The sequence below is a fragment of the Gymnogyps californianus genome, chromosome 1, assembly GCF_018139145.2.
Source record: "Gymnogyps californianus isolate 813 chromosome 1, ASM1813914v2, whole genome shotgun sequence".
NCBI classification, from domain to species: Eukaryota; Metazoa; Chordata; class Aves; order Accipitriformes; family Cathartidae; genus Gymnogyps; species Gymnogyps californianus.
Window position 1 is genome coordinate 23,401,024 of NC_059471.1, and position 23,631 is coordinate 23,424,654.

Here is a 23,631-nt window from a genome sequence, read left to right on the forward strand (position 1 = left end):
AGATGTCGCAGATTTGGCTCCTTATTTTGGTGGAAGTTATTAAGCTCAAAATTCAAAATTCAGGTTTCTGTTTTGAATGCTAAGACTTCTGAAAAATCAGCTTTTATAAAGGCGTATGGGCATGAACAAACCTCCTCTGAAATAAATACGTTACAGGGGATTATTGCTCAAACACCTTTGTCTGAGCCAAAAAAATGCAATGGGAAAAAATACTTTGAGGTAAGAAAGCTAGGTTTAAGCATTGTGTGAACATCAGTCCTTAAGCCTCTTCTTGTCCTGGACAGAAAAGAAACCTGTCATCAGCTTGTCCCTGATGCGTTGCACATTTGGCCTGTTGTATCAGGAAATACCAGGCACTGGCTCTCAGCAAAGACAAAAAACCAAATTAGCCAGCTAGTACTCTCATCTACTATCATAACATCGTAATAGCATGGTAAGCCCTCAGGACTAATGATCGCATTGTACTGCTTGGTCAATAGCATTGTTTCAGCTTGAGCTACAGAGCTGTACATTCAATTGTGTCTCTTGACAATTACACTGTGAAATGTTATATTGAAATATACAGTGCTGGACTTTAAAACAGTAACCCTTAAAATAGGGAAGTAAAAAGCTCAGCTGACAGGCTGCATATCTTGTAATCAGTGTATAAAAATCACTTACCACTTTACAAGTAAAAATCAGAAATAAAGAGTGGACATTAACTGAATGATGGGCAAATGTTCCAATTTAGTGAAAAGTGTGTCTTGTGAGGTTTTGTTTTAAACATCACCTGATTATTCATAGTAGTTTAGATATTTTTCTTATCAGATCATTACACATAGCAGTAATTTTAAGTCTCATTTTGTGCTTCTATTTGTGCTTGAAAACTGGGGCACAGAAATGCAGCCTAGTAAAACCCAGAGGAATAATACATCCCAATATTTTGCAGGTGAAAAAAAGTCATTCCAGCCTCATTCATCATCAGGTTTTCCTGCTCACTTTCTCTGTCTGTCTCTGCTATTCTCTTGTTGTGTGAGTTTGGAAAGTGACTCAACTCCTTCGTTATTTGTAAAGCACATTGAGTTCTGTGACTGGAAAGTGCCTTAGAAATACTAAGTGGGATCGCTGCTGCAACAACTAGATGTACCTTCATTGTCATTAAACTTAGTGTCAAGTAGTGTCTAAGGATCTTTAAGATGGAAAGGGCTTGCTATTACTCTGGGTAAATGTTTGTGCTTGACTGAACATTCATGATGCCAGCACATTCCCAGTGTCTCAGGTGTGATTACAGCTGCAGTGGGGAGCTAAAAGCTCCAAGCCCGCTGCCAGTGCAGCGAATGCTTGACCTGCTATGAGGAGCTGGAAACTCACTCCATTTCGATAGGCTTCACATAGCAGCCCACGAGACAGGGAGCTGCAGAAGCAGCTGCGCTCGTGCTTTGATACTCTTTTGGGGTCTGTTTCTCAGCAAAACAGAGACCCATAGGCATTGTCAGATAAGCTATTTTTCTAGAAAGGACGCCAGTTCTCCAACAGAAGGAGACTTTATTGCCCTTGAGTGCAGGCAGGGAAATCTGTGGCTGTGGGGCTCCAGAACGCAGCCCTTCCTATCGCTGTCTCCTCTCAGATCAAGACCTGCCATACAACATGGCTTAATTAATTTCTCGTCAAACCCAGAATTCCCCCCGCCCATGCTCCTGCTGGTTTTAGTCGTACGTAATATCATAACGTATTTCCATCCTTTTTTATAAATTTTGTAAATAATTCCAGAAAAGGAACACATAGAAGACACACAAACTCCTAGTGACACATACAAGAGAGCCTTCCTTTTCCAAGGGCGAGGAGCCCCTGAAGTGAGCTGCTGCAGGGCAGGGCCAGATGGTGAAGAGGACAGTGGCAGATACAGAGAGAGGGTGGCTCAAGCCATCCGGGAGCCAGTGGGATTTTGGTCATCGTTTTCTTTGAACACGCAGCCTACAATACATTGCCAGCCCTGACTTCTGCATGTCTTTACTGGCATAACAGTGTAGGGGATGAATGGGTGCAGCTGGGACTCTCCAAAGAAATTGCAAGTCTTCAAACACCTTTTCTTCTTCCCTGGTTTTTTTTTCAGAAGCAGAAGAGTAGGATTCCTTGGGGCTCATAGTGAGGAGATGATAAAAGTGAGGCTGAAGGCCTTTAGCTCCAGCGGATCATTAATAGTCTGTTAAAAACTCTACTGCAAAGTCAGCAGTGCTGCTCCTCGTAGAGCACAGAGTCTGCAAAAATACAGGGCGCTTTATGTAGGAGCACCCAAATGACTTGCCAGGTGCTTCAAAGGCAAGCAAGGAGTCTGCCCTGGTTTAGACAGAATGCAAAGGTAGAGGAGTAGGAGGGAAGAGGCACAATACAACAGAGGATGTGATCACCTGGAAACTGTTCACGCACTGCACATCTGGTTTTTCTGTACAGGCTTTTACTGAAAAATACGAACTAGTGTTCGGGAAGGGCAGATGCTACTGACTCACCCACTGCAGATAATAGTGGAAGGCATTATCTCATGATGGACTGACAAGTACCATCTGATGAATAAGCTTTCTGATTTTCCTTCAAGAAGTGAATTCCTCCGAGTAAATTAAAACCTTTATTTTCCTCTTAGATCATGAGGAATATGCATTTTCCTGGATCTTTAATTTCATTTCTTCTTTGAATGCTATTTGAAAAGAAAAGTGGAATCCAGCACCATACGTAGCAAGGTGGAGCTCACCTTGCCCTGCTCCTGGGAAACTATACGCTGCCCTAGTGATATCCATGGAAGCAGCAAATATTTGGTTTTTTGGGGCATATTATACATGCATGTGTTGTTGTACCCCCATGTCTCTTTCCAAACTCCATCTCTGAGTGAAGAGCAAAGTGGGAGATATTGTCTCTTATGTTAAACATTGACCTTATCTCAGCAAATCCTGGATATATTGATATTGCTGTTGTGGTGAGTTGACCTTGGCTGCTGCCAGACACCCACCCAGCCGCTCTCTCACTACCCCTCCTCAGCAGAATGGGGAAGAAAATAAGATGAAAAAGCTCACAGGTAGAGATAAAGACAAGGAGATCACTTACCAATTGCTGTCACAGGCAAAACAGAGTCGACTTGGGGAAAATTATTTAATATATTTCCAATTAAAATAGAGTTGAAAGGTGAGAAACAAAGACAAAAAAACTAAAACAGCTTCACTCCCACCCCTTTTTCCCAGGCTCAACTTCACTTCTTCCTTCCCAACTCTTCTACCTTCTCCATCCCACCTCCCCATCAAGCAGCACAGGGGGGATGGGGAATGGGGGTTGCGGTCAGTCCATAATAGTTCCTCTCTGCCACTTCTTCCTTCTCACACTTTTCCCTGCTCCAGCGTGGGTCCTTACCACGGGCTGCAGTCCCTCAGGAGAAACCCGCTCCTGCATGGGCTCCTCTCCAGGGGCCACAGCTTCTGCCAGGAGCCTGCTCCGGCTGCAGCTTCCTTCAGGGCTTGTTCACCTGCTCCAGTGTGGGGTCCTCCACGGGCTGCAGTGTGGATATCTGCTCTACCGTGGTCCTCTCCACAAGCTGCAGGGAAATCCCTGCTTCACCATGGTCTTCTCCAGGGGCTGCAGGGAACACCTCCTCCCCCTCCTTCTTCTCCGACCCTGGTGCTTGCAGGGCTGTTTCTCACACACTTTTTTCCTCACTCCTCACTGCGGGGCAGCGTTTTGCCCTTTCTTAGATACATTTTCCCAGAGGTGCCTCCAGCTTGGCTGACAGGCCAGGCGGTGCCCTGTGGTGGGTCCGTTGGAGCCAGCTGGAGCCAGCTGGAACCGGCTGTGTGTGGTACAGGGCAAGCCCAGTCCTCTCCTGACGCAGGCCCACCTCCAACACCTTGCCACAGACACCCAGTACATGTGTCTGCATGGAGACACCATGCAGCTTGTCTCCCTGAGTCCCTTTCTTATTAAAAGATCAAAAGCTGAATCACTTCTTTTCTTTGTTTTTTTCCTCTTGAAGGGGCTTGTCCAGCCACAGCACGAGGTGCACAGCCAGCTCGCTCCAGGCACTGGGCCTTCCTGATTCAGGGGACCTGATGAGGCCATGTTTGTCAGCTTTCCCACGCACTCATTTCTGTAATTAGCAGACCTCTTGCACTGTGTTTTAGACTGTAAAAGTGTTTGTAGCTGGCTGCACTTCATCTTCAATACCTAGAAAAGCTTTTTAACTTTTTTTTTAATAAGAGGTTATGTAACTCCCCTGGACGCCTCTTTCTTCAATGCGGGAATTGCTTCCATTTGGCCAGATTTGTGAGTTGAAACGTTCTCCATATAATATAATTCACAATAGAGAATAAAGGATTTCCATTAAAAAGCAGTTGAATGGCATTTCTCTGCAAATAATAGGAATAATTTCCTCTTCAAGGTTACTGTTTCTACAACTGAAACTTTTAAACAAATAGCCGAGGAAAGAAAAAGCTTCCTACAAGCGGTGCTACCCAAACCGACTGAGTGAGTACAGATCTGAGACCACTTCAGGAGTAACTTCAGGAGTATGATGCAAACAGACTGAGGTGGACACACATGCTGTAACATCCCCCTGGCACCTGGCAGAGATGTCCTCATGCACAGCTGCAGAGGAGGCTGGGCCAGGCTGGGCCAGATTTTCTGCTGACATGACTTTACTGAAGTCAGCAGTGTTTTGTCGGCAGATAATTCAGCATGTAATCTTACAGGTTTGTTACACGGGTGAAAAATCCGTGTAGTTTGGATATAAAGCAATGACCTGATGTGCTGAGGGGTTGTTATGTGCACAGCAGTGTAAAGATGACAAATGCTTCAGGTTTTTCTGTTCCTGCGTAGAGTACGGCACACTGTTTTGTTTGAATTTTTAGTGTGGCTTATTATTTGAACAAAAGTCAAATGTGTTTGTAGAAGTCCATGTATACTGCAGATATGCGCTTTAAATTAAGAGTTATATGCAAGCAGCCTTAAAGACACAGCAAAACTTAAAGCTGTTTTGTCAGAGCCAAAAGGTATATTCTTCCTTTATCAGAAAAGAGGATTTTCTTTTCCAACCTGCACTTTTTTTATAGTGGATTTTCAGTAAGAAAGGCAAAAAAAAAATCTCTCCTTTATTTGCACACATTTAAGAAGCCTACATCTTAAAAATACTGGAGACTTGGACATGCCAATTATTAGAATAATGTTATCATTTTCCTGCAGGCAGTACCTAAATAGTATTGTATTGTATTTTTTTAAAATAATGGAAATAAAAATTATAGCCCTTTTCTGAAATCCTATGTATTTCTTGCCACTATCTCCACTAATTTTTTCAAACAAAATGTTCATCCTTCTGCAAATGTTCAAGTCCAGATGTGCGGTAATCTTTTGCTCCTCTTAGGCTTTCTACTCAATAGATAAAGAAGACAGTCCAACTTTGCCTTTTTCAAATGTTAAGAAAAGATTGATTTCCTTATATCTACAAGGAGCCTAGGATGTCATTATTCCCTAGATGGCAAATGCAGGAGGAAATCAAACCCATTAGAGGTTTTGTAAGAGGTCAATATAAACTGGAAACCTTGGCAACCTAAGATTCATTATGAGGATATGAGTGAAGTGGATGTGAGAGTTAAGGCAGAATTTTTTTTTTTTTTCATCTTATTATTCAAATGTCTGAGTGTGGTCTGAGGGACTGTTTGTGGGAAATCCTTCCTGGGTAGGAGAACGTGGTGCCTTGCACCACTGAGCCCTGCTATTCCCCTTTACTCTGACAACCAGCAACTCCCAGGTGTTAGGGTGAGTGTGCAGGGTGGCTCCTGTAGCAGCTACAAAGCCAGAAACAACTTATCCACCCAGATATTTAGAAATTCCTCGGTTTCTTTATGAGCCTTGGAGCCAGATACCTTTATGGAGCTAGACCAAAAGCAGGTGTTAAGTTCCTGTTGGAGTCAGACTCCAACAGCTGCCAAGACTTAGCGTTTAAGTAAGTTGCTGGGAACTCTTTATTTCTACATAACCATTTGTATTGGAGAAAGTCCATGTAACTTAGCCCAGTTTCCAATGAGAATATGTCTTTGTAGATTATAATTGCTGATACAAGCTCAGTCTGTATGCCACAGTTCACATACATTTTTTATGAACTTATAATTAGAGCAATTTTGCACTCCTGCAGGTTCCAGCTTTGGAAATGAAGAGCAAACCACTCCTAAGGCATCTGCACCGTCTAAAGATGTCCCCAAGGGGAGCAGCAAGAGCACAACGCAGGTATCGAGCAGCACAGCAGCTCCACGCAGGAGTTTACTTCCAGCACCAAAACCTGCCACAGCACCTGCTGGTAAGCACTCCAAACTTGAAACACCACCTGCATTAAGCCAACAAATGCAGAAACCTTATTATGATGCTATTTTACTGCTTACTCGATTAATTTTCATGCCATTCTTGGGCACACCGCCCATGTGCTGATTTGGACTCTATTTGCTGTAGTCCCTTTGAAACACAGTCAACAACACAGCTATCAGCGCATTTTGTGAACTGTGTCTGGAGTTGAAGGAATTTAGTGTCCCTAACTACACATGTCAGAGATTTAGTGTATATATTATTGGTTCTCACCAAACAGCTTTTTGAAAACATTGCATTGCTTTAGAGACCAAAGCATTCCATTGAGCAGATAATTCATTGCTAGGTATGTTTGCAAGGATGAGAATACTGCCCTCTAAGCAATTTGTGGTGTTTTCACTCAGAGAGAGAGGAGGAGGCAAGTAAATAAAGCAAAAAAACCTAGTCTTGTTTCCAAATTGTTTCCTTACCTAAGCCCTCCTTCAGCTCGATCCAGCTATGTCTCAAATCAGCTAGCAATAATTCATAGCCTTTTATACACGGAAGTTTACAGTTTTCTGCCAAAAACATTTTTTGTTGAAAAACATGTGCATCTCTCCACCATCTCCTGCTCACACTTGTTTCATGCTGCCCCTTCATACACCTGCCTGGCACTTGGACATGGTGTATGAACTCCAGGTTTTCCTTGGCAAGGATGCAGGGGTGTATCTTCTTGGGTAGAACTCACCACTTTTGAGAGAGTAAGGAGCAGTTCGTGTTGCCTACCCTTGAGGGCCGAATGCTGGCCCATCTGCCTGCTGGCTCAGTGGGGAGAGATGAAGATACCCATGACGGTGAACATCTATTACACACTCAGTGCTGACAATGTAGAGACTCGACTTTGGGTGTAATCGATGAGTTAGGGCTGTTCATTGTGACTTGCAAGCAGGGTCAATATGATTATTGGTCATAATTACAAAATAAGTTTAAAAGCATGGCTGTAGACACCTCCTCCTCTAGTTACAGATGACATCTCAGCCCAGGCGGCTTCAAGCACTTTCTTACCCACTAGTGGACAATGTTCCCCTACCCTGTTCCAGCTCCTGTTTGTCCCATTGCCTTTCTGTCTAATGTGACCCCAGCACTTTTACCTTTCTGCACTGCCATGGCCCCTGGACGTCCATCAGCCAAGATCTCAGAGTCCCCTGAGGAGCCTCATGAAAGGCATGGAAGTTCCTCAGGGCCCAAGAGATACTGTTGTAACCACAGCCAGCTCTTGCACACCACTGTCTCTATGCATCTCAGAGTTTATTCCTGCTTCCTCATGCCCCAGGAGATCCTCTAAGCCCCTCAAGGGAAGGGAACATCAGTGATCATTTAAAAACAACAGTCATTTTTAAAGCCATAATTGGAGGAACTTACTGGTGACAAGTCTGTGCCTGAACTGGTCATTGAACACTTGAGTGTGGCTACCAAGGTCAATATTGCATCTTCTAATGTGGAAGGGAAGGAAGAATATGGTTTCAAGATTTAGATTCCTGGAAAGCACTTCATAGATCGCTAAGACAATGGGGATGCATGAGGTGTAACATAGTATTTTAGTGAGTGAAACATACTCCACTGTGAAATACGAATTTATTTGACTTAAACAGATTTGTTCCACAGATTATCTGACACAAAGTTACTCTCCAAAGCCAGCATGTTTTTCAGAGAGCTTTTCTATTGCTACTAGTAAGCTGGAACCCTGGAGCTGCAAGAACCTGGACGTGCCTGAATCTTTCTTTACTCCTGTTGTTTTCATGGCTTTACGTATTTTGTCATAGAAACAACCCCTAGTTCCACTTTCATGAATCTTCCCTTGCTTTTCCACTGCCTTATTGTTTTGCCATTTCTATTGTCCCCTCTCTCCTAAGATTCTCCTTTAGGTTTGATTTTTAATTTTTAAATGCTTTTCTACTTCTGTTCCTAAAATATTGTAGCTTCATATCTGCCTGTTTAGAGAGAACATTATGCAGAAAGACAAATCAGATTTTTTCCACTCAGCATTTTCCTTTAGAGAGACAGTTTGGATAGGTCACTTCATGGTCTTGAGTAAAGGGTTGTGTATGTCTCTACAGAATAATAAGGATTTAAAAAAGACAGAGCTTTAATAAGAGTATAGAAGTTCAAGTTCAGATTAGATCTAACAGTTTAGATTCCAAAATAAAGAATTTTGCATAAGTCACCAGTCTTATCCAGGCTGGCTCTTATTCAACAGAGTGTTTCATCTCTATTTAAGTCCCACTGGGTCTGATAACACACGCTGCAAATGAAGCTGGGAAGGAAAAATCAGTACAAAATATGAGAAAAAGTCTTTATGCATTACTAGTTCTGGTCACCCAGTTTCAAGATAGATTAACCTGGTGTGGTGGGTTGACCTTGGCTGGATGCCAGGTGTCCACCAAGCCGCTCTATCACTCCCCGTCCTCAACTGGACAGGGGGAGAAAAATACGACGAAAGGCTTGTGGGTCAAGATAAGGGCAGGGAAAGGTCACTCACCAATTACCGTCATGGGCAAAACAGACTCGACTCAGGGAAATTAATTTAATTTATTGCCAGTCAAATCAGAGTAGAGTATTGACAAAACCAAATCTTAAAACACCTTCCCCCTACCCCTCTGTTCCCAGGCTCAACATCACTCCAGATTTCTCTTCCTCCTCCCCCTGCGTGGTGCCGGGGGGATGGGGAATAGGGGTTGCGGTCAGTTCATCACACGTTGTCTTTGCCCCTCCTTCCTCCTCACTTTCTTCCCCTGCTCCAGCGTGGGGTCCCACCCACAGGAGACAGTCCTCCACGGACTTCTCCAACGTGAGTCCTTCCCATGGGGTCACAAGCCCTGCCAGGAAACCCACTCCAGCATGGGCTCCTTTCTCCATGGGGTCACAGGTCCTGCCAGGAGCCTGTTCCAGTGCAGGCTCTCCACAGGGTCACAGTCTCCTTCAGGTGCATCCCCTCTGGCGTGGTGTCCTCCACAGGCTGCAGGTGGATATCTGCTCCACCGTGGACCTCCATGGGCTGCAGGGGGACAGCCTGCCTCACCATGGTCTTCACCGCGGGCTGCAGGGGAATCTCTGCTCCGGTGTTGTTTCTCTCACATATTCTCAATCCTCTCTCCCAGCTGCTGCTGCGCAGCAGTTTTCCCCCTTCTTAAATACGTTATCCCAGAGGCGCTACCACCATCACTGATGGGCTCGGCCTTGGCCAGCAGCGGGTCCGTCTTGGAGCCAGGTGGCATTGGCTCGGTCAGACATAGGGGAAGCTTCTAGCATCTTCTCACAGAAGCCACTCCTGTAGCCCCCCCGCTACCAAAACTTTGCCACACAAACCAAATACACCTGGTTAACTTAACATTTGCAGAAAAGGACTTACTGCTATAATTAGTGGCTCAGAGAATCTGGCAGGGAAGATGAAGCTGAAACCGTTCGCCTTATGTAGTCCAGCTAAGTGAAATTCAAGGGAGGAGGATGTGGTCTTTTGTCCAAGAGTCAGGAGTGACTGTTTCTTACTGTCAGAAAACGGTTTACTTCCATCATCTGCACTCACTAACTGGGGAATGGACCAATCTATGAACAGAACGTATGGATAAAAGGTGGTACAATTTTTTTTGTTTCTTTTTCAAGTTTTCTTCCCCTTTTTTTTTTCTGTTCTTTTGAGCTTCCTTTCCTCTCTTCTGGTCCCTAGCTAAGTTATGTCATTTCAGGCTACAGCAGTATTCGATTAGTATCAGATTTTCCCCTAGATATCTCCAGCAAAAGCCTCTCTTTTCCAGCTAGTGGCATCAGCATGACAAGCTTTAAAGGGGTATTTCAAGTTTCTGTAGAGGAGCTCTTCTGGCCTCTGGGCTTCCTTTGTCACAGGCCAGAAGACCTGGGTCTTTTACTACTTGTGCAGCCTCACACAAGTGAGTCCTTGCCAGGGAGGTTTCAGTATTGGGGCACTGCAATGAGCTGGAACCATGGTGTTCGATATGCAATCATGCTAATGTGGACACACAAAATCTAGCATAGGCAGGACTAATTGAATGGTTCAGGCTATCACCTCTGAGTTTGCACAGGTTCCAAATCTCAGACCCACACAGGAGAGCAGAAATTACAACTTAACGCAAAACAATATTCATCAAGCAGTAGGTTTCCAGGAAAAGTGTTTGCCGTCACATCAGGGCATAAACACTGAAGGGGAAAAGAATTACTGAGGCTGGCAGAAAGATAAAGTTGACTTTTAATTTGGGTTTTTAATCTATGAAGTTATTTAATCTATGAAACAAAAGACTGATTTTTTTGCTAGGTTTTACAACCTCTGGAGACAAAGCTGAAAAATAAAAGGCCGTACAGAATTTGGATCATTATGAGAAGTTCTCCAATTTTCTTCCTTCCAAATAACCTTCATTTGCTTGTTGTCTTGAGGTTGTCAATAGATGTTTTCTGTGTCATCACTTAGTCTTGGTGTAGTTTCCTTCAGAGCATTATTGTCTTTGTATGACCCTCCAGTAACCACGTCTGCCTCCATGGGTGCACACAAAAGGAAACTCTGCCCATGCTTCAAGCTGGCCATAAGTGAACTTGTGGGTCGAGAGCTGTAAAGTGCTGTTAATGTCATGCTGTGTCTGAGTTAATAGGCCCATGGGAGACAAAGCAGTATAGTTTCTGAATCGGATTTACTTCCCTCCAGGCTGTGTAGAGTGCGGTGTTCAGTCCTTGTGTCTGTGGGTGCATGGGTCCACATAGGTGTGCCCTACGCAGGAAGTGCAGTGTTCAGCCTTGCACTGGAGAGCAGTCAGTTTTGTTCTTCCCATTGCAAGGCTGTTAGTCTGACTCTGCTCGTGTTTCCTAAGCTTTGTCACAGCAGGGAAGCTGTCAGTGTGCAGAACAGGAGGCAGGTTTCAATCCAGCAGCCCGCCATGGCCTTTCCATGCCAGGGATGTGATGGGAATTGCCCACATGCTTGCTTATGCAGAAAGCCAGGAGGGATGCTGCCAGAATGTGTTAGATCCATCACAACTGGAAAAGAGTTGAAATTACTCTCTCCTACTCTGGGGGTCAGGGGCTTCAGTCACCTGCCCAGCCTCCTCCCAGCAAGGCACCTCTGTACCAGCAAAGACTGGATGCAGCGGTGTATGGAGCCCATTTCCACCACCTCACTAAATTTATAGTCTGGTCTTGATAGGGAGACCCCATCAGGTGAGGTAAAACTTGCCTGTTTTATTCTGGAAGGAAACTAAACATGTAAAGTAGGGGTACCTGGCTGTGTATGCAAACAGTCAGACACAGATCCTGAACAGGAACAGCTGGCAAGTTTAGGAAGTTGCTGTTATTATACACAACAGACAGAAGCAAAAGAAACTATGTTAGTCCAATGCTCTGGTTTAATTTTTATATAAGCCAAGGTAGCAGCAGATGTATCCGTGGTCAAGTCATGATTTTTTTTTATGAAAATGGTGTCATGGTTCCTTACAATGCTAAGTATCTGATGGAAGCAAAGGCTGACATAAATCAAAGCAATGATAAAGACAAGGTTTTTTAGCAAGTCTAATCCTGCCTCTCTTGCAATATTATATGAATGCTATCTGTAGATCCCAATGTGATAGGTAGCCCTATAGAATGTAAAATCTTCTGTTTAAGTATCCTTTGGACAGTTTTGCACATCTTTTAAATGATGAAGCACAAAACCATCTTTTTAAAATTGAACTCTTTATTAAATCAGAAGGAAGATGCTACAGATCAAATGAAGCAAGTGGAGAAAGGGCAGTGAAGTGTTCATATTGCTTTGGGCTTTCTGATCCCAGGCAAACAAAGGCATCGAACAAAAGCCCTTTATAATTGTGTCAGATACCATATTTTAAATATGGCAGAGAAAGTGCATGGGTGTGCTGAAAAGGCCAGTCTCCAAAAGGATGTCCTGCAGCAGACAGAAGATGTAAAGGTTGAAAGTCTGCATGTACAGACACTGTAAAAGGTCTGCTTGTAGTGCCGTTGCAAAGTGGAAAGAACAATCACTGGCACAGGCTACCAGTCTCTGCTGGGCAAGTCTGGCGTTGTTGCTGGACATCACACGACAGGAGATTGATAACAGTAAGGGAGCAGAGAGGTAAAATCAGTGTTTCAAAAATGTTTGAAGATGTATTAAAAATTAATCCACCCACACACACACCTTGGGTCACTGACACTGGCATGTCATAAAGATGATGAATGTCATGCTTGGAGAGGCAGCCAGCCTCATCGCTGCAGCAGCAACACCGAAGAAACCTTCACCAGTGCTCCAAACTGAAGGGATGAAAAGTCTTGAAAACAGTGGAATGAATAAATTTCTAATATTCTTCTGAACTATCACATAATGGCAATTGCGTGCACAGACAATCCAAAGAACGGAAGAGCAACCATAATGTAGGAAGACAGAACAATAGAAAAGACAAATTACTTAGGATGTTCTTGAATGAATGAAACTACAGATTGTCTTATATCCAGTGACCATTTTGGATGCCCTTGTATTGAAGGTAGTCTTTGTTCTCAAAGGGAATGCAGTTACAAGAGACCCAGATGCAAGTTTTGAGGAGGGGTGTAGAGCACAACCTTCCCAGTACATGTGCTTTCATTTATATGCTGGATTAAGGAGTATTTAAGGGAAGACTCAGAGCATCAATAATACATCTCAGAAACTCTTAGCTGGACATGGATTTATCCTTATTATGTTTCATCATGTTCCTGGCTAGCAGCATCAACAGTGTTTTAATAAATATATAAGTTATCCAGCTCCAGGTTGCCAGGGTAGCCTTGGAAGATAAAAGAAGAGGTGGCTCATCTGACAGCCCCTTCCTGGGAAGAATGGCCTCAGCCTTGTGAGCCTGCTTGTTGCTTACGTCTTAATTGCAGCTGGATCATGAGGACAGCATCTGCAAAGGGATGACTGGTGGGGCACATGTTTATCCTCCATCTCAGCCCAGTTTCTCCATAGCTGAACTGGCAGCAGCCCAGCCTCCCTGTGGAGTCATGGTTGGAAGGAACTAAACCACCACAATTTCCTGTTCTTTTTTTGCCCCGTGGCAGGACACAAGACACTGCACAGAGACTGTGACCAAGGAGAGAGGGATGGTCTCCACCATGGATGGAAGTTTTTAGTTGGGAGTCAGACATGTATCTTCGTACCCCATACCCCTCCTTGTTGATGGGGCAAAGTCCCTGTGTCCAGCAGAAAAGACTTACAACACAAACTAACATCATCTTGAAAGTGAGCCATATTTTCCCACAAGAAAAAGTGAATCAATAACGTGACCTTAGGGGTGAATTTTACATTTGAGGAAGAAGTCACCAGCCTTGTTCAGTCAAAGTCAGAAGGCCAGGCTGTCCCATGATCAGCGCTACTGAAGTCAGCCATATAGTAAAGCTTTTGAAAAGCAGGGAAACCACAATGATTCCTTCTATATGTTCTGTGTATTTGGAGAATGATATGAGAGATATGGTATGTATAATACTCCTAGCAATCACCTAGTAATAATTGCTACAGAGCTTGATGTTGCATGTGTGTTTATAAAAACACAATGCATCTGTACAACCTGCTGTGCGAGACATTGCAGTTACTAAACTAAAATGCTTAGAGCACTCCACAGCTACAGCTAAAGTGCACAGACACTACATGTATTGTATACAGCATATTTTACAAAAGTAAAAGGGGGAGAAAGTATTTCACAAAGAGGATGGCAGTCATTTAAATATAAATAATATTTCTGAAAGTGCAATATCAGGTGGTGTAAGAATTACATTTGTATTTCAGAGATGTACATCATTTTAATTATGTATGAATAGTAAATTAATTCACAAAGGAGCATATCTACCTATATTAATGAGTGGAAAATAACCAACAAAAATCCCATGAAAGCTTTCATGTGTTAGATGTTACCTGAGAAGACCACCTGTGCTGTAAATTCCCATTAAAAAAAAAAGACGACTGCTCAAGAGAGATTATGCTCCTGATATTTCACTAAAAGTGCTTGTCAAATAAATTGGACTACAGGGAATAAAACATGTTTAATTAATAAAAATGGACTCCCATAGCTGCTGCTGTGCAGTGATTCAGATGATCAAAAAAAAACTCTGGCATGGGACAATAGCAGTGGAAGATCATTGTCATGCAAATTGTTTTGAAGACATGAACTGATTGCCTTTTGACTAGTCTATGAAAAGAGTACACTTAATTAGGTTTCAGTGTGTTGCACAGCCCTTTTTTGTGTGTCATTAGACCCCTTTCATATTTACATGCCTGTCAACATATAGAAAATGAAAAAAAAAGCATACTTGACTAGAAAAAGTGACAGGTCCTTTAATTTCACTTAAACATATTAGCTGCTTTGAGAAATACAGTGATAACCTAACTAATATTTACCATTTCTATTATTGTTTCATATTTTGTTTAAAGACAGGTGAAAGCAGCTCTCCATCAGGAACTTTGCAGCTAAGATCCACCTCTGAAAAGACATATAAGCTTCTGCTTTCCACAGATGTTGATAAAAATATATAATCTTTGAGGCACACATATACTGAATTTTCTATTTTAAATTTCTCTGAAAATGTGGGACTATCTGCAGAAGGCAGTGTTCAGAGACAGCAGATTAACAACTTCCCACCCTCACAGGGTATTTGTTTTACAAATCCCTTAGATTAATGTTCACCATGGGACAATTCAGATCCTAAATCAAACCAGGATCTAATTCTGTCATAATTTGGGCAAAACCCTTCAGTTTGACACGGTGCAGTTAGTGGTGTATCTGGTGAGCCCTTCAGGACGCATAAAAAAACCTCAGCATAACACACCACAGCAGTTAGTAATCCAAGAAGAGCATGTCTGTGCTGTGCAACGGGAAGGGGATTCAGATGGGCAGCGATTCCTGAGCTGGTGCTGACAAGTCTGGAGAGTCGGGAAGTTCAGCACCATGCAGGCATAGCTGTTTAGATCCAGAAGCAGTACAGTGCATTCACCCAGCGCTGCAATCAGTTGATTATAATTAAATTGCTTTAGACCTAGGTTATTTCCTAGTCAGGAGTGTTGATTTCATCTGTTCCAGGCTTCCAATTCTGGAGGGGGCTCGCACAGATCAAGCCTGGGAGTGACGTATTCTCCACATAAAATCATGCTGGCAGCCACTCAACAGCGTGAATGTGGCCTGAAATCTCTTCCTGCAATTCCCTTCTCACAGCCAGGTTCTTCTGTGATTGTCTGGGTGTCCTGGTTTCAGCTGGGACAGAGTTAACTCTCTTCTTAGTAGCTGGTACAGTGCTGTGTTTTGGATTTAGTGTGACAATGATGTTGATAACACGCTGATGTTTTAGTTGTTGCTAAGTAGCACTTATCTTAAGCCAAGGACTTTTCAGTTTCCCATGCCCTGCCAGCAAGCAGGTGTGCAAGAAGCTGGGAGGGAGCAGAGCCGGGGCAGCTGACCTGAACTAGCCAAAGGGGTATTCCATACCATGGAACGTCATGCCCAGTATATAAACAGGGGGGAGTTGGCCGGGATGGGCGGATCGCAGCTCTGGCATCAGTCAGCAGGTGGTGAGCAATTGCATTGTGCATCACTGTTTTTTTTCCTTCCCCCCTCCCTCCTTTTTTTGTTATATTCCTTTTCATTACTATTATTATTATATTTCATTATTACTTTTGTTAGTATTATATTTTACTTTAGTTATTAAACTCTTCTTATCTCAACCCATGAGTTTTACTTTTTTTTCCTTTCTTCCTCCTCACCCCACTGGGAGGGGGAGGGGGAAGCGGCTGCGTGGTGCTGAGTTGCTGACTGGGGTTAAACCACAACACTGGGAAAAAGTCCTAGAGTATCTCAGCTTGCTGCAGACCTTGGATGGACAATGAGGTGGGTGGAAAACTGGCCAGACCATCAGGCTCAGGGTGTTGTGATCAGAGGTACAAAGTCCAGCTGGCAGACTTTGGCATCCATTAGGGATTAATACTGGGCAAATACTGCTTACCATCTTCATTAAAAACCTGAAAAGTGGGATAGAGCACTCCCTCAGAAAGCTCACAGATGATAGCAAATCAGGGGGAACTGGTCAATATACTGGAGGGCAGGGCTGCAGTTCAGAGGAACCTCACCAGGCTGGAGAAATGGGCCTGCAGGAACTTCATGAAGTTCAAAAAGTCAAATGCAAAGTCTTGCCCCTTGGGGGAATAACGCCATGCAACAGGAGAGGCTGGAGCCAGCTAGCTGGGAAGCAGCTCTGCCAAAAGGCCCTTTTTGGGGGTCCTCCTAGACAGCAAGTTGAACCTAAGCCTACAATGTGCCCTTGCAGCAAGAAAGACTAGCTACATACTGGGCTACATTAGCAAGAGTGTGGCCTGCAGCATCAGTGGTCCTACCCCTTTATTCAGCACTTGTGTGGCCACTCACAACTGTGTCCAGCTTGCGGAATCCCGGGGCAAGAACAGTGTGACATACCGGAATGAGAGCAGCAGAGGGCCACCAAGATGGTCAAGGGACTGGGGTACACAACAGAACAGGTCAGGAAGAGAGGCTGGGAGAGCTGTTGTTCAGAGAAGTCAAAGGGAGATCTTATCACAGTGTTCAGTTATCTAATGGGAAAATATAGAGAGAACAAAGCCAGACACTTCTCAGAGGTGCACAGTGACAGGGCAAGAGACACCAAACACAAGCTGGAACACAGGAAATTCTCATTGTTTGACCACCTGTGAAGGCGGTCAAACACTAGAGCAGATTGTCTAGAGAGATGGTGAATCCTCCATCATTAGAGATATCTATAACTCAACTGGACAAAGCCCTGCGCAACCTGCTCTAGTGTGACCCACTCTGAGCAGGAGGCTGGACCAGAGGACTTCAGAGGTCCTTCTGACAAAGCTGATTGTGCAATTCTGTGTGCTATGAACATCTTAGGCCCACAGGTGAATAAATGTGCCACCACAGGCACAACAGCCAATGTGTTGTTTTGTAGGGCTGTGGCCTCTTTTGCACATTCAGGAGGAGTAACTCATGAGCAGAAACGTCTAGCTAAAGGGTAGGTCTGTGCTGGGGAGCTGAGTGCAGGGGTCCCACAAAGGCAACAGGACTTGCATGCAATTCAGGAAAAAAAGAAAGTTTGGCTCAATCATTGCGTGTAAGGATTTGAGAAGTGGTTTACATCTGACCAGCCCTGCACAATTTTTATTCTCTTATTGTAATACAGCTCTATGGTCTCATCCCTGTCTGGTCTTGTTCAGCCACATCCTTCTCTCAGAACATAGAAACCCATAGAAAATCCAGCTTTGTATCTCTAAACTCTGCTGTCTTTTGAAACTTTGGTTTACCTTCAGGACGCTGATGCAGCTCTGGGCTCCCTTGTTTGTGCCTGCAGTCCTGATCCACTCCTGAGCATCAGGTTGCTGCTTGTTCCAGACTTCAGCTCTGTCCACTAGGCTGGACTTGCCACCCAACTGTCTATGAAATTAGAGAGCTGAAGGATTTTATATTTTCTATGCTTTTTTGTGGGGTTTTGGGGGTGTGTCTTACGGCATACCTATTTCAGCTCAGTTATTATTCTTATTTAATGTTTATCTCACAGAGAAGTGACTATTATTCCCCTGAAGAAATCTCATAATTTGAGTGCAATGACAGTAGCAATAAGGAATTCATTTGAGCAGCTTGTTTCTACTTGGCCCATTAAATTAAAGACAATCAAAAGCATTGTTCAAAAAACTAACCCTGACAATTCTTGTGCTTTTACAAGTACCAGTAAATCATATGTAACAGGGCAGGCTGTTAAATACAATCAGTCAAGATGAAAAATAGGAGGCCGGTGTTATCACAGCTCTCACCAGCAAGCTTGCAGTGTAAAATGTGCTTCTTTTAATCAGCTTCTGCAAAATCCAGACAACACAACCTTAGCAGGGGGCAGAGGGATGAGCTAAGGTCAGCTGAGGGGGGAAAAGTGAACACAGCTCTCTTGCAGGGATGAAGGGAGAAGCGTCTGCTGCCGCTTTGTTCCCCTCTGCAAACGCTTTCCATTAATAGCTGAATAGTGAATACGTGGTGGGTTACATTCATGTTGTTTCTGTGCTGGACATAGGGATACGCAGCACTACACTGAAGGTGAAAGTGAGATGTTCAACTGCGATTTTTCCAACCTCTGTCCTGGGAACCACTCTGAAACATGTCATAGCACAACTGCGTGAGGAAGCGAAAATAAAATGCCATGAGATCCATGTAAAATGACAGGAAGAGAAGGAGTAGCTTTTTTAACTCTGCAACTAACATTGGATGTTCTGAGTTACCCTGAGATTTTCTATTCAGTCCAAAGAACGGTTTGTTTTGTCAGGTTTATTTTTTCCTTTAATTTTTTTTTAATACCAGATAAAGAGACTTTTCTTTTTAATATAGAGAGAAAACAATCACTTTCAGACGAGTCAATGAAATATTCCATGTCCTTCTTTTTTTCTTATCAGATTGACTTCAAATTTGAAACAAACACAAAGGGAAAAGCACAAGCGTTAGCAGTTTCTACTTCAACAAATACATGGTCTTTCTTCTACATCTACTTATTTATTCACAGTCTTTCAGTGTCTCATAGATCACAGGAAGTAGAGAGTCTCTAGAGAGAATTAGACTGCTCTTATTCTACAGAATCCATCATATTTCCAGCTTTGCTCATTTTGTCTCAAACAACACGTGCGTGGATGTGTCATTACTCACCATGGACACAACTAGTCATGAGTATCAGGGGGAAAGGCAGAAGAAAGCTCAAAGTGGCTCTCTGTGTCTGTGAGTAACTGAAAACACTTCCTTGGGTTTTTTTAAACTTGCAGACTGCATTAGTTAACTTATAAAATGCTCCTGAGAACAGCTGGAATCCAGCTGAATGCAGCCAGTCCCACTGAATTGTTAATGATGTCTACAGCGTGTTAGGATTTGGTTTGGAATAAATACTCAATGCATAATTTGTTAGCATGTTTTCAGTCTGAAGTGTGAAAGCAAATTGAACCCTATCCCACTGTACTGGCTTTTAAAGACTCAGAAAGGTACAGGTAAATACAAGCACTGATTCTGCAACAGGTCTTGAGAAGATGTCTCAGATAAGGTGTATTTAGCTCTGGTTCCTAGCCTAGCATTCGGCAACGATGAGGGAATGGAGAAGTGGCTTTGTTTGTCTGCTGTTTTTCCAGGTGATTGCTGAATGGTTTAGCATGTCTGGAGTGTTTTGCATTGTATTTCTACTGATTTTGCCTTTGCTCCTTCTGTTTGGTTTGAAGCAGGCTGTGTGTGTTAATTAGGAAGTGTAGATACCTTTACAGAACTGGGCATTTTTCAAAAGCAAATGCTGTAACCACACTAGTAGAAAACACGAGCAAGTATTTATGGCCACAGTTATCTCATGGCCTGAAATACCCATTTCTTTATACAAGTATAGCTCTTAAAAGAGAGGAAATGTTGGGAGATTTGTAACCTTAAATTCATATAAAGATCAGTAGTTTGTGGCTTTGATTCCTGGCTACCAGAAAGACAACTTCTTATTCCATGAGGTCCTGTAGTGGGGGGGTTGGCAGAGTCTTGGAAGCTGTTCCTGGAAGCCTGGAAGTAGTGGTGGTTCCTGCTCTGCCAGGAGCCTTTTGCTGGGAGGCTCAGTGCTAAGAGCCTTGATTACGCAGCCAGCAGGAATAAAGCTAATGTACGGGCATTTAGCACAGAGCTAATTGGAGTTCCGTATTTTCACCCTGTGGGCAATAACACTAAGAGTTTGAAGTAAATTTTGTTCCAGGTCAGAGTTAATATACATTTTAAAAGACAAATTTAGAACAAAATTAAAACAGTGTGCAGGTTGAAGAAATATACACTTCTGGTGCTTAATTTCCTTTTATAATTGTATTTTACATATTTTTTTATTGTTTTATGATTATATGCACAACACCTTTTGACATTTCAAAATACATATGACAGTCAAAGTATTATTTGAGGTTTTACACGCGTTCAGGCCCATAATAACAACTGAAATATTTGTCTTGTTTCCTGAGTTACAGTGGCGCATCAAACTTTTTATGTACATTATAGCCTTTGAGTTACTTCTAGTACACTCCGAAGTAGAAAAGATCAAACTGTATAAGCTCCTGCTGTGCCATACCCTGCGGTACAGCATTATGCTGATCATCACGCCAATGCTCTCCTACAGATTTTTTTAAACCTGAAATTCCAGATTTCTGTGAAATGACAAATTTGGAGCCGAAACTCTTGTCATTTAAAAATGAGTTTTCCCTGTGGGAACTTCTCTTGAAATCAACATGTTTTCTGAATGTTTCTCTTTTAACCAACTAACAGCTGTTGTTTCAAAAGAGAAGAGAAAGAACAAACCCCATTTTTAGAAAAACATTCCCTCAGTCTGAGGCCAGGGACGGCTCTTCCCCTAAGATTTCCCTGTGGGTGATGAGCTTAGCAGAATGATAGTGATTTGCTCCTGCGGACTGTCCTTTCTTTTGCCTGCTGTGTGCTTCCTGAATCCCTTTCCACTAAGGAGGGCCACCCTTCTGTTTATGAAGTTGAATAATCGCTAGCTCCATGTGCCCCTCTCCCCAGCCCCTTCCCAGCAGAGCTGTGCTGTGCACTGCCTCTTGCCTTGCTACACAACCCCTCCTCGCTTCCCCGGTTGCTGTATTGCCACCCCTACCAGACCGTAGGACCTCTCCTAATCTTGTAAACTGAAGGAGGGCTGTTATCCTTGTTTCCCCACCTTGTCATTAATCCTGCTCTTCTGTCCTTGCCAAGATTTCTGTTTGCATCTGTGGTCGCAACCTGCTTCAGGCTCTGCTGATCTCCCACCTTCCGGGGCCGACGTCTCCCATGCAGCCACCCCTGATGGACACTGCTGTCTGCACCCACGGGCAACTCTTGCTGCTCTCCGCAGACCTTCCCTTGCCCTCTGCAGAACGATGGTGCTCACTGGGCTTCTTTGCTTCTTTGCTCTGTTTTCTTTCAACTGAGCTCTAATTGGGGAGTTGTTCCTTGCTTTGTGCTTAGGGTTAAGAGGCTGAACTAATTGCCCAGGTGTTCCTCACTGAAAATGTCTCAGAAACAAAAGTAGTTAAGTATTGATGTGCCCCTTGTTACTGCTGAAAACATAAGGAAAACACACTTTCCCTACCATTGTCTGTGTTTGACATTTGCCATAGCGAAATTTACAGAGGAGCTTGGTATATGGCCCATTTGTGCATCATATTTTTATTTTGAAAACCACAGAAAAACCAAGGCCTCATTGCCATGAAAAAGTACTGCTCTAATCTGTAACCATATAAACTATACCATATAAAACAAGCTCTGGTTTTGGCTCACAGCTCCCATCTCAGGTTGCTTTCGCTTGGTCCTTAGTAATGAAATGGCACAATAAACTTATTTTATGTCCTGCTCTGTAGTAAAGTACAGTGTAGTAGGTGGCAGACACAGGAAATTTATATCCTCAATCACTTCACTGTGAAAAGTATTGATCACAAATGAGAATCGTAGCTTCAACATGTCCAATTTACAAACAGCAGAGAAAATGGAGATGGACCAAAGTAAAGGTATGAAGAAGAGTTCAGTCTTTACCAGCCCCTGATGACTGATGGTGTGATTTGCCTATGATCAGTGGGAAGGAGTCAAAGAGGATCTTAGACCTTCCCCTGTGCCATCCTCCCGCAATTAGTTGGACACGGGGCTTGTGCGTGTGTATGTGGTCTTCGCAGAAGCACTCTGCAAGTGAATGCTGAGAGACGGTGCTAGAAAATATGAAGCTCGGCTTCTGGTGCATGGCAAATGCTGTGTCCGCAGATTGCTGCTTGCAAGTCCTGATGCAGACAGAAGTGGAAGGGTGAATGATGCATCAAAAATAATCCTGATACTGCAACTGTGACTAGCTGTGGCTTTGGAGAGGGCAGAAAACTAGTCATCCAGTAAGTGTCCCTGAAGATTATGATCCCCATATAAAATTATCACTTTTCTCCACTATTGAAATAGCCAGATCACATTTCCATTAAGCAAAATGGAAGATAGTGTTAGCTTTTGGACTGGCACTGTCTTTAAGCACCACCAAGAAAATATGGTTTTGTTTTCCTGCTTCAGATACTTCAGATTCTGTGGGACATTTTCCTTCAAGACATCCGTAAACATACTCATGAGAGAAGTGAAAGTTAATAAGGCAAACATTGTTTTTCCTTTATGACAAGTGGTTTGCCTTAAATCTCTTTTTCCTGTATATCCAGGGGCTGTGACACAGTCCTGCAGGCTAAAATACAACCCTCAACAAACACTAATGGTAAAAAAAGGAAAGCAAACAGGAAAATACATTGAAGTCTCAGGGATTTGCTTTTATTGTTCTTCCTTCTTACTTCCTTGGTGAGTGTTTTCTGCATGAAATCCTGTGGCTGTGACTGTCACACCATGGGCAAACCAGCAGGGCAGGGCTTTCATGTTACTGCACTCAGCATGGTCCCCACAGCTATTTTGATGGGAGTTGTGGGTGGGCAGGAGGGGTGAGCTGAGCTTGGGTGGCCTCTCTGGCTTTTGGATGAAGTTGCATCTCCCTGGTACAAGAGGCAGTTGGTGACTGCAGAGCTTGGACAACTGACAGACCATCCTGAGCCCCTAACCAGAGAGCTCCAGTGGTGGGAGGAATAATAACAGACACTGAGTTGCCTCCCACTGAAAAATTGAAGGAAGAGGAAAGGCTAGCACAAAGTTTCTGGAGATCATAACCCAAGAGCTCTGGGGCATCATACTGTCAGTGGGAAGAATTAGTGGCTGCAGAAAAAAGGATAAACACAGAGGTCAGGAGTAATCTGGAGAGCTACAAATACAGAGAGAAGAGGAAGGAAGGCGGGCAGGCAGGCAGTCTGGCACATGCCTGGGTCATAGATGAGCACGAACGAGGTGTTGGTTCAGCCTTGTGGACAGCAAGGCAATGGTACGGCCCTGTTGTGTCCTGCATTGGCACAGTGTGTTGTAGGTTTGTGCACTGAATATGCTGCACCTCTCTGGCCCTGCCTGACTTACTGCACAGGCAGACACCCACTCTCCTGTCTGGGGTGCCACATCCAGCACAGCCCTGACACATCCTGCCTGCTTCTGGTTCTGCAGAAGCCTATCTCTTGCCTGCATGAGACCCTCTTGGGAAAGCTGGTCACCAGAAAAGGAAGTTTCCTAACCTGGGGGAAAAGTTGATAGAGCAGGGCCCTGCGGGAAACTTAAGTCAGCTTTGCACAGTCCTACTTAGCTTCTCCTCCAGCCCAGAAGAGCCTTGGCTGAGGATGTACAGCAAAGTAAAGAGACAGAACAGAGAGCTCAGAACAGATAGGAT

The 23,631-nt window shown here is 43.6% G+C and overlaps 1 protein-coding gene across 2 annotated transcripts in view; it reads left to right on the plus strand.

Moving 5' to 3' along the window:
- MTUS2 (microtubule associated scaffold protein 2) overlaps positions 1 to 23,631 on the plus strand; it is a 197,286-nt gene that overhangs the window by 109,880 nt on the left and 63,775 nt on the right. For both annotated transcript variants that reach the window (XM_050904083.1, XM_050904091.1), the window contains one exon: positions 6,146 to 6,307. In XM_050904083.1, coding sequence (XP_050760040.1) covers positions 6,146 to 6,307 — 162 coding nt within the window. The remainder of the gene's footprint in view (positions 1 to 6,145; positions 6,308 to 23,631) is intronic.